The sequence below is a fragment of the Heliangelus exortis genome, chromosome 26 (assembly GCF_036169615.1).
Source record: "Heliangelus exortis chromosome 26, bHelExo1.hap1, whole genome shotgun sequence".
Taxonomy (NCBI): Eukaryota; Metazoa; Chordata; class Aves; order Apodiformes; family Trochilidae; genus Heliangelus; species Heliangelus exortis.
Window position 1 is genome coordinate 3,797,143 of NC_092447.1, and position 16,063 is coordinate 3,813,205.

The 16,063-nt window shown below is 55.0% G+C and overlaps 1 protein-coding gene across 6 annotated transcripts in view; it reads left to right on the forward strand.

Annotated features, from left to right (window-relative positions):
* IGSF9B (immunoglobulin superfamily member 9B) overlaps positions 1–16,063 on the forward strand; it is a 39,897-nt gene that overhangs the window by 3,810 nt on the left and 20,024 nt on the right. For 5 of the 6 annotated variants that reach the window (XR_011730647.1, XR_011730648.1, XM_071769012.1 and 2 more), the window contains exons 2-13: positions 2,887–3,084; positions 4,049–4,195; positions 5,713–5,864; positions 6,890–7,007; positions 7,740–7,881; positions 8,022–8,167; positions 10,930–11,072; positions 11,796–11,936; positions 12,803–12,919; positions 14,479–14,571; positions 14,707–14,857; positions 15,124–15,247. Coding sequence is in view for 4 of the 6 variants with exons in the window: in XM_071769012.1 (XP_071625113.1) it covers positions 2,887–3,084; positions 4,049–4,195; positions 5,713–5,864; positions 6,890–7,007; positions 7,740–7,881; positions 8,022–8,167; positions 10,930–11,072; positions 11,796–11,936; positions 12,803–12,919; positions 14,479–14,571; positions 14,707–14,857; positions 15,124–15,247 (1,672 nt within the window). In the remaining 2 variants the exon portion in view is untranslated. The remainder of the gene's footprint in view (positions 1–2,886; positions 3,085–4,048; positions 4,196–5,712; positions 5,865–6,889; positions 7,008–7,739; positions 7,882–8,021; positions 8,168–10,929; positions 11,073–11,795; positions 11,937–12,802; positions 12,920–14,478; positions 14,572–14,706; positions 14,858–15,123; positions 15,248–16,063) is intronic. The other variant, XM_071769014.1, reaches the window with a different exon arrangement.

A 16,063-nucleotide genomic window follows, 5' to 3' on the forward strand; every position in this document is an offset into this window, starting at 1 on the left:
TCCCTTGGTGTTTATCCAAGGAACCAAGTACCATTTCATTTGGGAAGTTGCTCTGCCACGACCACATCCTTCTCAGGAGGCATCTGCAGGAAGGATCTGGCTTCATCCAGGGCACCTGGGGGGCTGGACATCCTCAGCTTCACCCAGTCCTTTCTCCCCTTACATCTCAGCTCTTGGGATGTCAGGAACCTGGATGCCCAGACCTGGGAGAGGGTCTTCCCAGCCTTGGCATCACAATCCTGGGGAGCCCCACGGTGGCAGCCATCCCTCCCCTCCCTTTGGGATGCTGTTCAACTCCACCTCCGCAGCTTGTGTCCTCGCCTCCTGGCACACAGAGTGCTTTTATTTTTCCTGGATCTGCTGGGATGACGAAGCCTGTTGATAAGTTTTTTTCTTTTTTTTTTTGCTTTACGAGGCATCCCTTGGCTTCACGTGAACTCCCACACCAAATTGGGGGGAGTGATGAGGGGTTCACATCCCCTGGAGCTTGACCTGATTTCCAAACCACAGGTTGCACCTTGAAACCACAGCCCCCCCCCCTCCCTTCTTGAACTTGGCTGGTAAATTCAAGTGGGTTTAAAAATATCTCATCTGTTTGCGCTCTGTTTCTTCTGGCGTCTGCGGGTTGTTTTCAGGCATTTCCCCACAAATTGTGGGGGTGAGAATGATTTCTACTTGAGAGCTGCACTCCCCATCACTCCTCTGCCTTCAGCCACTGGAAACCAGATGGAAAACTTGGGTTTGGGTTGGCAAGGGTGAGGGGGGTGTGTGTGTGTGTGTGATGTGAGCCATGGGGTTAGCAGGAATTTGAGGAGACTCCCGAAGCAGAGGGGTCTGTAAAGGCTCTGGAAGCAGGGCTGGGAGGCTGGTGGTGGGGTGGGTGGCAGCTGGGCAGAGCCAGGGGCTGGTGAGACGGGGTGGCTTCCAGCCAGCCGTGCACGGGGGGGAGGTGATGCTCAGCCGTGCGTGCTGCTCCCCACCAGCCTCATGAGCTGCTGGCCCTGACCTATTTTCCTCCAGCCGGGCAGTCCTTGGCCAGGCTTGTGTCCAGCAGGGTGATTGTCTTGTCCCTCACCCTGGGGACGTTGCTGGTGCCCATCTCCAGGGCGTCTGGGGGGCTTCTTGGGCAAGAACTGGTGTCCCAGGTTGCGCTTGGTGGTCTTGGAGATGGAAACCAAGATCCCACCTGGGTACCCCAGGAGCTGGTGGACCCCTCTGTCCTCAGCTGCTGGTGGCAAGCAGGGCTGTCCTTTCAAGGTGCTGGGGATGTGCTGTCCGGGGAATCCCATGTCCTTGGATGCTCTTGAGCAGCACGTGACAGCTGCTGTCCCCAGCAGCATGGGGGGGGGGGGAGTGGGCAGGGAGGGGGCTTCCCAACCCTGCAGTGCAGCGGGGTGGGGACAGGTCCTTGCAGCTCTTTGTTGGGGTGGCAGTGGAGGAGGAGGGGTGACATGGTTCCTGCTGGCAGGGTGTGAACACTGGAGCTGGTGGGGGATGCAGTGATGAGGAGAGGGATGGAGACGTGTGAGAGTGTTGTCAGGGGGTGGAAAGGGGGAGCACGTGTGTGCACAGCAGTTCCCCTACCTGGGTCGGCTCCAGGCGGGTTTGTGGCCCTCCCAGGGCCCCCATAGCAGGGCTGGGGGGATCCTGCAGCAGCTGGGCAATGCAGTTGCTGCTCCTTGCAGGTGGTTCAGAGCTTGGCACCCCACCGAGGCCAGTGTGGGAACCAAGGACACCGGGTTGGCCGTTGCTGCTGTGCCCCTTGGGGTGTTTGGGTCAGGGGGTCTGTAAGCAGAACCCGACAGGCTTCCGTGGGGACACTGGGCTGGTGGGCCCAGGGGTGGAGGGGGGGGAGTGGCAGAGTGTGGGCCTCTCACTGGTACACGCTTGTGCCAGAGCCAAAAATAGCCGGTGATGCTCAGCTCCCGCGGCGGGGATGCGGTGATGTCACTCGCCGCCAATCACCGGCAGCCCCGAGGAGCAGCGCGGAGGAGTGGGAACGTGCTTCCCCCAGCATCCCTTCCCGAGCATCCCTCCCTCAGCAGCCCTCCCCCAGCATCCCTTTCCTGAGCATCCCTCCCTGGCTGCAGCTGTCAGGAAAACAGGGGATCCTCCCATAGTGGGAGTGGAGGCATTGGGGTTAAACCTTCCCTTCATCTGCAGTTTTAGGGACCTCCTCCCCTACCTCTGGCTTTCTTCTCCCCAGCACTGTGTTTTCCCTTTCTGCAAGCTGTGCTGAGGAGGCAGCTCTGCTGCTGATGCCAAGCTGCAGCAGTGCCTTCCTTTGCTGCTGACACCCAAGTTAATTACCCTGGCCAGGAGGAGCAAGGTGGTTCCAGACTAGATGTGCAGGTCTAAGCCAGGTTTCAGGCCTGGGGCTCTTGTGGATGCCTGAGGATGGGCAGGCTTGGCTGGAGCATCTGGAGCCCACGCTGGGGCTGCTCCTGTGGGAAAGCTGGACCCTCGTATTGGTGGTCCCCACATGTTGAAGGATGTGGGGATGCCAAAAGAACCTCTTTCCTACCAAAGGTGCTGCTGACTGGGAAGCAGTGCTGGGCAAGCTCTCTCTGTGGAGATTTGGGGGGTCCCCAAAGCCTCTGTGTTGCTGGGCACTGCTCTTGCCCCAGTGCAGGGAAGCCATCCCAGAGCATGGGAGGCTTGATGGCTGCTGTCCTCAGCCCTGGGGTGGCCCTGGAGCTGTGTGAAGGGGCTTGGGGACCCACTGTTTGTTTAAGGCAAGGTGAGACCACTTTGGTGGCTTGGGGTGGCTGGGGATGGGCATCATCTCCTCTGTGGCTCTCCTGGGGGGTTTCAATCACTCATCCCAGCATCTGGTGGTGGGGGGGATCATGCATGGTTTCTTCCTTTGCCTCCCCTCCCCGGCAGGTGCCCTCGGCTCGAGGGAGGAGCCCGAGTTCGTGACCGCTCGCGCTGGCGAGAGCGTGATCCTGGGATGCGACGTGATCCACCCGCTGACGGGGCAGCCCCCTCCCTATGTCGTGGAGTGGTTCAAGTTCGGTGTCCCCATCCCCATCTTCATCAAGTTTGGGTTTTACCCTCCTCATGTCGACCCCGAGTATGCCGGTGAGTCCCCGTGGCAAGGGGGTGTGTGTGTGGGCTGGTGAGCGCAGGTCCTGGCTGTGGCGCAGCCCTGGGATGCTCATCTCCATCCTCTGGGCTGTTGGAATCAGTGTGGGCTCTGCCTCTCCTCGCTCGTTTTCCACCCGGTTGGTTTTAATTAAGCAGCAGTTCTGGGAAGCCAGCTGGGCTGCGTGGGACGGGAGCAGGCGAGGCAGAGAAACCCGGGGTGAAGTGTGGTGGCAGTGGCTGCTGCTGCTGCTGCTGCTCTGCCCCACTGAGCTGCTCTGCCCCACCCTCTGCTGGAGGGAATAAGGGGGGAGATGCTATGGGGCTGGTGGGGATGAAGCCATGTGCCAGGTGGAGGTGACAGGTTGGAGCTGCAGAGCCCGTGTGGCTGGTTGCCAATGTGCCACCAGCCCCTGCACAGCCAGTGGCTTCTGTGAGCTGGGGACCGGCCCCTCGTGGTGGGGCACACCCGTTTTAACATGCCATTCCTTGGGGACTGTGCTCCAGGGGGTTTTCCCTGAGTCTTACGTGGCTTCCAGACTCTCTAAGGCTTCCTCTGCCCCAAGTTCTGTGGCAGGAGGATGCCCGGGCTGAGCCCTGCTCAGCTCAGCCCGTGCACAAGTAATGCCAGAGCCCTGTGGACACTGTGCCAGCGTGGAGATTTGGGCTGCTTTGCTGCTGGCTCAGCTTTCTGAGCTGTGCACTGGTTCAGCTCAGGGCCAGACTGCTTTTTTTGGGATAGTCCAGGGCCAGAGCAAGGTTGTGCCACCGCCAGCCTCCAGCTGGGAGCAGAAGGCTGGCGTGGTGGCAGGCAGACACCGCTCCAGGCTCCTTGCTCTGCCCTCCCCAGTGCCACGCCGTGCCGCGAGGCTTCACCGGCCCCCGGCCCAGCACTGCCTGGCCCCAGATCTTGTGGGGTGAATGCACCCCTTTGAGCTGACAGCTGTTTTTCTCCCCACAGGCAGGGCCAGCCTGCACGACAAAGCCTCCCTGCGCATTGAGCAGGTCCGCTCTGAGGACCAGGGCTGGTACGAGTGCAAAGTGCTCATGTTGGACCAGCAGTACGACACCTTCCACAACGGCAGCTGGGTCCACCTCACGGTCAACGGTGAGCTGGGGGCATCACTGGAGGGGCTGGAGCTTCAGCAGGGTCTGCAACACACCACTGCAGTACCCAGATGTGTTTTCCCTTTGATCCGTATCCCTGGAGGTGTTTAAAAGCCATGCTGAAGGACATGGTTTAGCTCTGGGTTCAGTAGGGTTGGACTCGATGATGTTAGAGGTCTTTTCTAACCAGAACAATCCTGTGATTTCTGATGGGCACCAAGGGTGTCTTCTCTTTATAGACAGGAGAGCCTGAAGCCATCCAGGCTGGTGGCTCCAGCCAGGGCGGGACTTAAAAAAAAAATAAAAAGGGACAAACTTTTATTAAGGAGCCCGGTGTTTAATTACTCTGGAGCTTGTTTGAAGGACCAGACATCAAGAAAATGGGGCTGGGAAGGAGTCGCCTCTCAACAAACAGATTAGAAAACTCAATCTTTGTTTTCTTGAAATTCAGATTTACTCAAATTGCTTTTCCATTCTATTAAGGCTGGATATTAAACTCATTATCAAATTGTTGGGCTCACACGTCAGGAGAGGTCTTTGTTTTTAGCCTGTGCCTCTCCTGCTGCAGTGGGGTGGCTGGAGAGGAGGTGTGGGGCACCTTGCTGGTCTTGCCTGACCTTGAGCAATTAATTTAACCTTTTGGGGGGATGGCTGAGCTGCAGCAGGGAGCAGAGCCACCTAATTGAGCCCAATTACCCAGCAGGAGCTTTGCAAGCAGGGCCGTGTGTCACACCACCCCTCTCCCTCCTTTCTCCCTGCCTCCCCTCCTGCTACTCCCAAGCCAGGGAACGATGGAGAGGAGGAGGAGGATGGTATCTGCTTCATCTCCACTGTTTGTGTGGATCCTGCAAACCTGGAAGTTGCCTTTGGTGCTCTGTTCCTCTCTGGGCTTGACCCTCTCTGCAAAATTCAGCTCTTTTTTTTTGTTTTGTTTTTTTTTATGCAGCACAGGGCATACAGGGGCTTAGTAACAAAATAATAACTGTAATCCTCATGGCCCAAGGAATTGCTTTCAAAGGGAAGGCTGTGGCTTCCCCCTGGTGCATTACAATGCTTGATTTTCTTAAGGGGAAAATAAGAATCATTTGGGAAAAAACAAAATACTTTTTTTTTTTTTTTTTTTTTTTTTTTCCCCTGGAGTGGATTAAATTGCCAACCTGTCTTCCTCGAAAGTGGGCTTTAACAACTGCTGGTAATTAGGGGCGGGCTGTAATCCTGCCAGCCTCTTTAATCAGGAAGGAGCCTTTTGATCTGCACTGCAGTGTTTTCCCATGTTTTGACAATAACAATTTAATGTGCAATGGGGTGGGGGCACACACACACGTGGTGCTGAGCCCCGGAGCTGGTGGGGAGGAGAAGGGAGGACGTGGCTGGTGAAGGAGGAAATGCCCTCAGTGGGTGCCCTCTGGGGACATCCCCCTGTAACAGCCCCTCTTGTCCCTGTTGGCTTTTTGGGGTGGATGAGTGGGGGACATGGGTGAAGGTTTGGGGTCACAGTGATCTCCCCCTGCCCCGCAGCTCCCCCGACTTTCACGGAGACACCGCCCCAGTACGTGGAGGCCAAGGAAGGCAGCAGTGTCACCTTGACCTGCATGGCATTTGGCAACCCCAAGCCCATTGTCACCTGGCTGAAAGAGGGAGACCTGTTAGGTGACAACAGCAAGTACCAGGTAGGTGGGGTGGTGGGGGCTGTCACAGGGGATCCTGGGGATGGGACTGGTGGGACCATGGTGGTGGCAGCTCCATCATGCTTGGAGCTGGGGGCCCTTTCTGGGCATTTCTCAGCCAGATGTCTCATTCTCTTTGGGGACTCTTTTCCCACTCCCTGGGGACTCTCAGCCTGAGGAACAGTGGCTGTGCCAGCTCCTGGAGGTGGGGTGGAGGCTTTAGGGGAGGAGGGGGGAGTTGAGCAGAGACGGCTTTGCACCCCCCTTAGAATCTTTTTTGAATCCCAAAGGCTCCCGGGCAGAGATTTTCCCCCCTGTAGCTGTAATTGGTAAATCAGGCATTGGAATCAGCGCAGGCACTAATGAGAGTAATTAGCAATCATTTGTTACTAATTGAAATGGAAGGATGAGGCAGAATGAGGCGGGGGGTGGGGGGGTGTGCTGGCTGGGAGCAGGGCTCCCCCTGCATGGGGAGGCAGGTTCCCCAGGGGTGACCATCTCTCTCCTGTCCTTCCTCCACTGTGTCCCCAGGGATGAATTCAGCCACTCCTCTGGCAGCTGCCAGGTGGCCCCATGGAGAGGATGGTAGCCGAGCTGGGGTTGTCCCCCTTGTGCCCCAACCCAAAGCTGGGGTCCTTGGGGAGCAGGGGATGCTCTGGTGAGGCATCCTGCTCTTTGGGAAGTGCTGACTGCAACAGGGAGCTTGGCAGAAGCAGCGTGGAGTCTGCTTTGCCTGCCCATCACTTCTTCTGTGGGAGATGAAAACACTGAGAGGGTTATTTATTATTTTATTTATTATTTTGCTTTGCTTTTTTTTTTTTTCCTTCCCCGTGGCAGCGAGCAGAAACCCGTGTGTTGGTTTATTAATATCTGAAGTCTTGCAGAGCGGGGAAACCCTGTTTCTCATCCAGCCCTCAAAGCACTGGCAGCTCGCTGCCGGGGGAGGGTGCTGAGCCAGGGAAAAGGGGAACATTCCCTCCCCCTTGGGGGTCCCTCCCTGTGCTCCAGGGTCTCCTTTTTGTCCCCAGGTGAGCGACGGGAGCCTCACGGTGCTCTCGGTCAGACGGGAAGACCGGGGTGCCTACACCTGCAGGGCTTACAGTATCCAGGGGGAGGCTGTACACACCACACGCCTGCTTGTCCAAGGTGAGATCTTCCCCCTCAGCATCCCTGGGGGTCTCTAGGAGGGGTGGGCTCCAGGGGGAGTGGGGGGGGTGTCTATGGACCACGAGGCAGTGATGCCACCCTGAAGTGACCCACGAGCCTTGTGTGCTGGCTGCCCCGTGGCTCACCCATCCTGTTTGTAGGACAGAAGAATGCCCTCTAATTAGGGCACCGTGATGGCCGTGCCCATGAGGAACTGGGCCCCCGTGGCAGCTCGGTTTTGTTCAGGGAAGCAGTGGAAAAGATTGAGGCTGTCACAAAGCGCCTTGTCAGATAGCGGTGATGCACGACAGGCCTCCTGCTCCTCTTTTATTTAATAAATCTTTAATTAGGTCAACAGCTACCGGCGGAGCGAGGAGCACCAAGTGTCCTCTGCTCCCTTTTTGCCGTGGATGTGCTCTGCCAGCTCCTGGCACTCTTGCTCTTTTCCCCCTGGATTTTTCCTGTGGGTGATGCCATCCTGCAAACGTGCTCGTGTGGCCTGGGAGAAGCAGGGATGTGGGCCCCTTCCTTAAAGCTGCAGGGACTGAGGAAAAGGGTTGGGAACACCAGGGTCACCTTGCTCCTCCAGGTCCTCCCAGTAGATCAGGGCCAGCCGCAGAGCTTTCCAGCAGCATCCAGCTGTGATGGACCTGAGCTTGTTGTGTGCCTGTTGTGAGAACACCCTGTGTTGGTGAAGGGGTGACGTTTTTCCTCTCTCTCTCTCTTCTCCAGGACCTCCCTTCATCGTTTCTCCCCCAGAGAACATCACAGTCAACATCTCCCAGGATGCACTCTTCACCTGCCAGGCTGAGGCATACCCTGGGAACCTCACCTACCTGTGGTACTGGGAGGAGGAGAACGTCTACTTCAAGAAGTGAGTTTGTCCTTGGCAGGACAGCGTGTCCTCATCCTCTTCCCTCATTATTGAGCTGGGGCCACCACCACCCACCAGGGTGGGTGTTGCCTCAGGTGTTTCCCCCTCTGATCCTCTTTTTTTTTTCTCTTCTCTGGCAGTGACCTGAAGCTGAGAGTGCGGATCCTGATCGATGGGACGCTGATAATTTTCCGTGTCAAGCCAGAGGATGCTGGAAAATACACCTGCATCCCCAGCAACAGCCTGGGCCGCTCGCCGTCAGCTTCTGCCTACCTGACAGTGCAGTGTGAGTGAGCAGATCCTGAACCATGGGGCTGGGATTGCTTACAACCTGGCTCTGGTGTCCCAGTATGACCCAGAGGGATGCTGGAAAGCTCGGGGTGAAGCCCAGCAGCCTTTGGGTGGGAATGGTGCCATCCTCAGCTTCAAGAAAACAAATGGCCTGAGGGTTCTGGGAAGCCCCACTCATCAGGGACTCGTTGGAGACAACCTTGGAGACAAGAGGTTTCTGATTTACAGCCTGCTTGCATTTTTTTTTTTTTGGTGTATTTTTTTATGGGGCCTTGTTCCCTGTGGGCTGGTTTTTTTTTCCTGTGGGCTTGGTGGCTTTGCGTGTCAGGTTTGTTTTTTTTTTTTCAGGCAGTAACTGATCTAAGCAAGGAGCCAGAGCCATGCTTCCCACGCTTGTTTTCTGGGGTTCCCTGGACACTAATGGGTCGTGAGCCATTCCACAGCAATGGCCTCAATTGCTGCCACTCACAGTTGCAATATTGCTCTGCCCTGAAAGGCTGCAGAGGGTTGATTTTACAGTGAAAGGCAGGCTGGAGCTAAGCAGGGATGTGGACTCTGGGTTTTGGAGGCTGTCCTGGTTAGCTGGAAGCCCCACACTGGTGGGGAGCTGCTCTGAGAAGGGCTGGTAGGTCCCATCAGCTCCCTCTGGGATGGATGAAGGGGCAGGGGAATGGTTTGGCTGGTGCTTTTGGGGCTTGGATGTGCCTGGCTGGGAAAGCGTGCAGCCTCAAGCCATTAAATCTGCCCTGCTGCTAATCCAGGACCACTCGTCAAGGCTGAGAGATGTTAAAAATAGCTCTAATGGCAGAAACAACAACAACAAAAAAACCCAACAAACAAACAAACAAATAAAAACCCAAAAAAACAACCCCAGCAGCATTTGGACAATCTGCTGTTCAGATGGCTTGGGTGCAGGGAGGTGGGCTTGGTTTTCTGTGCTGCAAAAAAACCCCTTTCCCTGGCAGCAAACCCTTCCTGCTGTCCCAGGGCTGGTGTCTCAGCAAGGAGGATTCCCACCCACCCGAGTGGCTGCTGGATGGGGACACAGCTCTGGGTCACTCGTGATCTGGGTTGGCCCCCAGCCAGTGACCTAGTAGTGAAAGGCTCGATCCCATTACCCTTTTCCTTCCTGCTGGAACCCTTGATTACATTTCCTAAGAGGGGGAGTGAAGGGGGGGGTGGGTGAAGCCTGCTCCATATGCAGCACTTGGCAATCTGGGTTACGGTGCCATCCCAGGGAGCAGACGGGGTGACGTGTTCCAGCTCCCGAACTCGGTAGCTTTTTGCCCTGAGAAAGCAATAAATGAGAAGGGCAATCCCACACCCTCCAGCCCTTCTTCCTCCTCAACACCTTGGGCTTTGCATTTTTGCATCAGCAGCCCCCTCCCCCCCAAAATAAATGCATTCATCCCTTAAAAGCAGGGTAAGCCCCGTCAGGATTTTCCCATAGCCTCGCGCTGCCAGTGTCTAGACAAGATTGTAGAAATACTCTCTCTTATTAAAAGTAACTTTTTTTCCTTGAAAAAAAAAAAAAGGCAAAAAAATCTGCTTATTAAAGAAAGTCTAGCTTCCCTCCAACCCACTCGCACTTAATTAAAAAGCTCTTAGAAGCACTGTTAATGACATATCCTAGACTGAAGGGCTGTGAGACGCCTCGCTGCGTGGGTGATGCGGGAGGGGGGGAAGGTTAGGGATGTATTTTAAGCATTTGCATCCTGTTGGAAAGGGTGGAGGTGGCTGCTGCTCGATGCAGCGTGGCCTCGGTGAGCACAGATTGGGAGGTTGAGGGCTGAGGATCCTTTCTTCTGTCTTGGTTGCTGCAATTGGTGTATTTTAAAGCTTGGGAGCTGAGGTAGTTTGAATCGTGGGGGGCTTGCTGAGTGTGAGTAAAGCCTCCCTGAAATGCCAGGTATTTCAGTGGATTTGTGTGCAGCAGGCCTGGAGATAACCTGTGGGAGCCCAGGTGGTGTTTGGCTGTGGGATTCATTATAAAAGCCACATAGATTCATAGAATCATAGAATCCTAGAATTGGCTGGGTTGGAAGGGACCTCAGAGCTCATCAAGTCCAACCCTTGATCCACTCCCCCCGTGGTTCCCAGCCCATGGCACTGAGTGCCACATCCAGGCTCTTTTGAAATATCTCCAGGGATGGAGAATCCACCCCTTCCCTGGGCAGCCCATTCCAATGCCTGATCACCCTCTCCAGAAAGAAATTCTTTCTAATGTCCAACCTAAACCTCCCCTGGCACAACTTGAGACCTCTTGTGCCCTCTTGTCTTGCTGAGAGTTGCCTGGGAAAAGAGCCCAACCCCCCCCTGGCTCCAACCTCCTTTCAGGGAGTTGGAGAGAGTGATGAGGTCTCCCCTGAGCCTCCTCTTCTCCAGCCTCAACACCCCCAGCTCCCTCAGCCTCTCCTCATAGGATCTGTGCTCGAGTCCCTTCACCAGCCCAGTTGCCACCTTTGAACCTGCTCCAGGACCTCGATCTCCTTCCTGAGCTGAGGGGCCCAGAACTGGACACAGGACTCAAGCTGTGGCCTCCCCAGGGCTGAGCACAGGGGCAGAATCCCTTCCCTGGACCTGCTGGCCACGCTGTTCCTGAGCCAGCCCAGGATGCCATTGGCCTTCTTGGCCACCTGGGCACACTGCTGGCTCCTGTTCAGATTCAGATTCTCTGAAGCTGGGTGGCGTGGGGGGAACGATGGAGTTTTTTTTCCCAGTGCTGACGTGGTGCTGCTTCTCTCCCTCCTCTCCCAGATCCTGCCCGTGTGGTGAACATGCCCCCCATTATCTACATTCCCATCGGGATACACGGATACATCCGCTGCCCGGTCGAGGCAGAGCCCCCGGTCACTCTGGTCAAGTGGAACAAGGACGGGCGTCCCCTGCGGATTGAGAAGGTAACAAAACCCCCCAGGAACATTGAGGCACAGAGAAGTTCAGACTTTGTGTCCTCAGCAAACACCAGTGAGGTGCCCCCCTCCCCAGCAGGAGTGGGATGACGCTGCTTTTCCTTAGCTGAGTCAATTCGGGTTCTTTCAGGGCGCCTCTAGGTCTGTGTCTCCCAGACCTAATGCTTCCCTCCAACGTGACCTCCAGACAGCCCTGGCTTTTTTTTCTTTTTTCTCCAGTGGCTGAAAGACCCTTTTAACAAGTCTCTGTCTTCTTATAATCCTAGTTTGATAGTCCCAGCAAGGATATTAGCCATTAAATATTTAAAGGAAATGCTCAGTATTTTACTTTTTTTTTTTTTTTTTTTTTGCTTAAATATTAACGATCCCAAGTTTTAATTCCGTTCAAACCATGGATTCCATGGATTCCTCCGTGTGGGTTCCTGGCCTCAACCCATGGAATGGAGTGCCATGGAATGCCACCAGGATGGGGTTTCCTTAGTGTGTGATAAGTTCTGATGTTAAATCTGAGGGGTTTGGGTGGACTGATCCAGCCCACGTTGAGGAAATGTAGACAGTTGAGGATGCTGGGAATCGAGTTGGGCATCTCCTGGGGATGTGATAGCTGCCCTGGGCTCAGGTTCAGGGGAAAGTGGGGGCTTGATTGAAGGGAAAATCAAAAGTGGTGTTGGGTGGAGGATAAATCATCTCCCTCTTTCTCACCCACCCCAGTATTCTGGCTGGAACCTGCTGGAAGATGGGTCGATCCGGATCGAGGAGGCCACCGAAGATGCTCTCGGCACTTACACCTGTGTGCCTTATAACGCCCTGGGTACGATGGGCCAGTCCCCCCCTGCCCGACTGGTACTGAAGGTAACTCCCCTCCCAAAATCTGGGTGTTGCTCCTTCTGCCCTCTTTGTTCAGCTCAGAGCCGCAGGGTTGTGGGTTGTTTGGTTTTTTGCTTTTTGATTTTTTTTTTTGGTTGGTTGGTTTGGGGTTTTTTTTCGTGCTGCTTTTTTAATTCGGTGCAGAAATTCGGGGTTTTTGCTTTGCTGAGCACTGCTCTATGAAGAGAGCTCAAGAAAGGCTCTGTGTGCCTGGACTTGTCTCTTTGTCCACCTAAGTTACTCATGAACATCCTCTCTCTTTTGAGGGTTTGGTAGCACTGGATCAGGTAGTTTGAGAAAAAAATATTCCTGAGACAGCCTTTTGGATTCATTGAAGATTTTAATAACTGGGTGAACTGAGCTCTTGAGATGCTCTGTGTGCCTTTGCTGCATGCAGAGCCTAAGGCCCACTGGACTCCTGGTGCTGTTCCTGGGAGCTTCTGCCTCTTCCCTCCCTGGACAAAACCTCCCAAGCTTGTGAGCAGTGACTCATGGCATCTCACTGAGGTTCACATGATGATTCTTTGTCTGCCATAGACACATGCACCTGCGGAGCTGGAATCGAGTTGATGTCTGATACCATGTGGGTGTGGGTTTTTTTGTTGTTTTTTTGTTTGCTTGTTTTTCCTTCCTGTTTACCTCCTTAAAACCAGACACAGTGGTGCAGAGGCTCTTTGGAGGTAGCTTCTCCTGGGGTGTATAATTTGGAGTGCCATGCAGCCCCCTGAGTCCATCCCCTCCATTGCATCTTTCCTCACCTCAACCTTACCTAAACTGCTGATCCATTTGTTTTGGAAAAGGGCTGGTTTTGCTTGGGTTGACATTCTTTGCTCTTTTTCCCTTGCCTGTAGGACCCCCCCTATTTCACGGTGCTACCAGGCTGGGAGTACAGACAGGAGGCAGGAAGGGAGCTGTTGATTCCTTGTGCTGCTGCTGGAGACCCCTTCCCCATCATCGCCTGGAGAAAGGTACCCCGGCCTGCCAGACAAATCTGCAGTGCCTTTGGCTTTTGGTGAATATTGCAGACAGAGAAGCCACACTCTGTCCCGGTAAGAACAAACTGCAGGTACAGCTGCTTCGCTTTGGGCTGAGCCACTGACATCCTGTCCCACAGGTGGGTGGGGGAAAGACCTGGCTGGAGTGCCTTAATTCCCATGAAGCTGTCATGGCAGCATCTGCAAAGCTGAAGCCCTGCCCCGGCCCCCCACTTCCTCTTCCTCACTGCCCCTGCCCACAGGACACCCTTCTTGCCTTCCTGAGTGCTCAGCAGCAGGAGGTGGCAGCCCCAGGACATGTCCTGGCTTTTCTTGGCCACATTTCAGCCAGGAGCTGGATCATTCAGCAGCTGCTTTGCTGCCCCATGACTTTGAAGATCCTGGAAAGAAGCTGCTTTGATGATGCTGGACTGGACATAATGATTTCAGGATGTCTCTTTTATTGTAGAGGAGGGTAGGAGCAAGTGTGGTGGCACAGCCTGGGAGCAGCCAGGGCTTTCCAGTCCTCTTCCCACCTTTGCTTCCCACCTTCACTGCACCTGCAGGAAGGCCACCATGCAGGGGACTTCTTGGGCTTTTTGTCTTCATTTTAGGATCTTCTCTCCAAGCCTCCCATCCCCTTCTTAGGGCTCCTGAGATGAGGATGGTGCCTGTGTCCCCCAATGGATGCTGTCCTCAGTCCCTGTGGTGTGAGATGCTTCATCTCTTTGCTGAGTTCATTTTATCAGCACAAGCAGGGCTGTGACAGATTACAAGTGACCTACCTAAAACACGTGGGCCCTTTCGTCTTTTTCTCCATCTTATTTTTCCTTCCCTCCTCCACCATTCTTATTCAGGTTTCCTTTCAACCCCTCTCGTGTCTTCTGGTTGTCCTGCTCATGTCGTGACTGGGTTTATGCTCCCTGACTCTGGTCAGGGCTGTCTTGGGCTGGGCTGAGTTTCCCAGTGCCAGAAGCAAGGTCCTGTTGTCATCCTGCCAGCGCTGAGCAGTCTCTTGAAGAACTCCTGAAGACTTGGGCTTGGCACTTGTAACCCTGTGTGCTCACCTGCTCCTCTGCTTATCCCATATGGCATCCAGCCACGGTCCTGGCATCCATCAGCAGAGACCCTTGCACCAAGAACAGTTGAAGTGGACTCAGGACAGCACTGGATTTACACAATTTGCCTGATGGGTGTTGATATGAGTTGTTACAAGATCCATTTTTCCACTTGGCTTGAGAGCTCCCGGGCACCTCCACGCGCGCTGTCCTCCAGCATCCCCATGGGGGCCCTTGCTCCCCAGACCTCTGGTGCCAAAGGGTCGTGCCCCTCTAACACTATCTGAGGGGCAGTTTGGGGCCTCTCCTGGGGCAGCCATCTTTTTTTGGGGGCAGCCGGTTCACCTTCCTTGCAGTGGTTTCAGCTTTGGATGCTGGAGGCTGGTTGAGGCTCAGGGCTTTGGTGTCTGTGCGAGTGCCGTGGGGTTTTTCCGCTCGTGTGTGAGTGCTGAGCACCAGCCCCCCTGACCCTTGCCTCTCGCGTTGCCCCGCCAGGTCCTCTCGAAAATGGGGGAACCGGCTGCCTTTCCGCGACCGGAGAGACCAGATCCGTTGCTGGTGGCCGGCGGTGTCCCCTGGGCCACGCAGGTAGCTTAGTGACCCCGCCACTGCTGCCTCGCCCTGCCTTGCGACCAGCTGCTGAGTCATGTTTTGTTTTTTTCTTTTTTTTTTCCCTTTCTTTTCTTTTTCTCTCTTCGTTTCTTGGGCTCTTCCTTGCCCAAGGTAGGGAAGCCCAGCAGGAGCAAGCACAACACACTGCCCGGTGGCACCCTGCAGATCCGCTCCCTCGGCAAGGACGACCACGGCGAGTGGGAGTGCGTCGCCACCAACGTCGTTGCAAGCATTACTGCCAGCACCCACCTTACCGTCGTAGGTGAGGGTCCTTGGGGACAGCTGGTGGCACATAGGGATGTGTGACACATAGGGCTGGGTGCCCCAGGCAAGGCAGGAGGTGGTGGGGATGCTTCCTGCGAAGAGCAAAGCAGTGTCTCCTTTTCGCCTTTGAATCTTCTTCACTGGCTTTTTCCTTTTTTTGTTTTTTTTGGGGGTTTTTTGGCAGAGCCTTTCCAGATCCCCTTCCTTTGCCAAGTCACCTCGTGGTCTTGCTGCCCTTTCAACCCCTTCCCTCTCTCCCTGCAGGCACAAGCCCTCACGCCCCAACCAGTGTGCACGTTGTGGTCGCCATGACCTCGGCCAACGTCTCCTGGGAGCCTGGCTATGACGGTGGATACGAGCAGACTTTCTCAGTTTGGTACGGCCCTCTGTGAGTCATCCTGGCATGCTTTGCTCTCTGCTTCTTTTCTTTCCTAGCCGACCTGAGCTTTGAGCAGCCTGGGGAGGGGGGAGGAGGGTGGTGAGGGCAGTGTGCCTGCCTCGTTGCCCGTGGGCACTGCGGGGCTGAGCTCCGTTTGGTATCTCGGAGAGGTGGGTGGTGGTGGGATCATGTAGGTTCTGTGTTTCCTCTCCCTCCTTTGCTAACCAGTACTTCCTGTCTGTCCTGCCAGTTTTATTCTGCTTATGGTGCAAGGGAGGAGAGGCTTTGCGTTCACGAAATTTTGCCTCTGGCATCTAATTTCAAGATAAACTGTTTATGGAGCCAGGGAGAGGATGGGAAATGCAACCTTTAGAGAGCATGTCCTCCAAGAGCTGTGACTAAGCAGAAATGAGCTCTCCTTGCTCTGCAGCTCTCTAGAGGTGGTTAAATCCTGGCTGAGTTCACAACCAGATGCCAGCCAGGTCTGAGCCTCCTAGGGTTTTGCTCCCATCCCTCCTCTCCCAGCCTGTGATACCAGTACCCAAAGCCAGGTACACTTCCCCGCAGTGGGGTCAGGCTCAGTCCTGTTCAGCTTCCCCCCAGGTCAGGGGGAGGATGAAATGTGGCTGCAGCAAGGTCGGGGTTTTCTTTGAGCTCTGCACTTGCTTGTGTCTTCCTCTTCTGAAGAACTGTCCTTGGAAACATGAAGGAGCTGGCACCTTCCCTTCCCAATTCTGAGGCTGGCATTCTTCAGCCTTTCTGCACCCTCTTTCCTTCCTTGCCTTAAATTGCCCTGATGGAGACTGCTGATAGAGTGGAGATAAG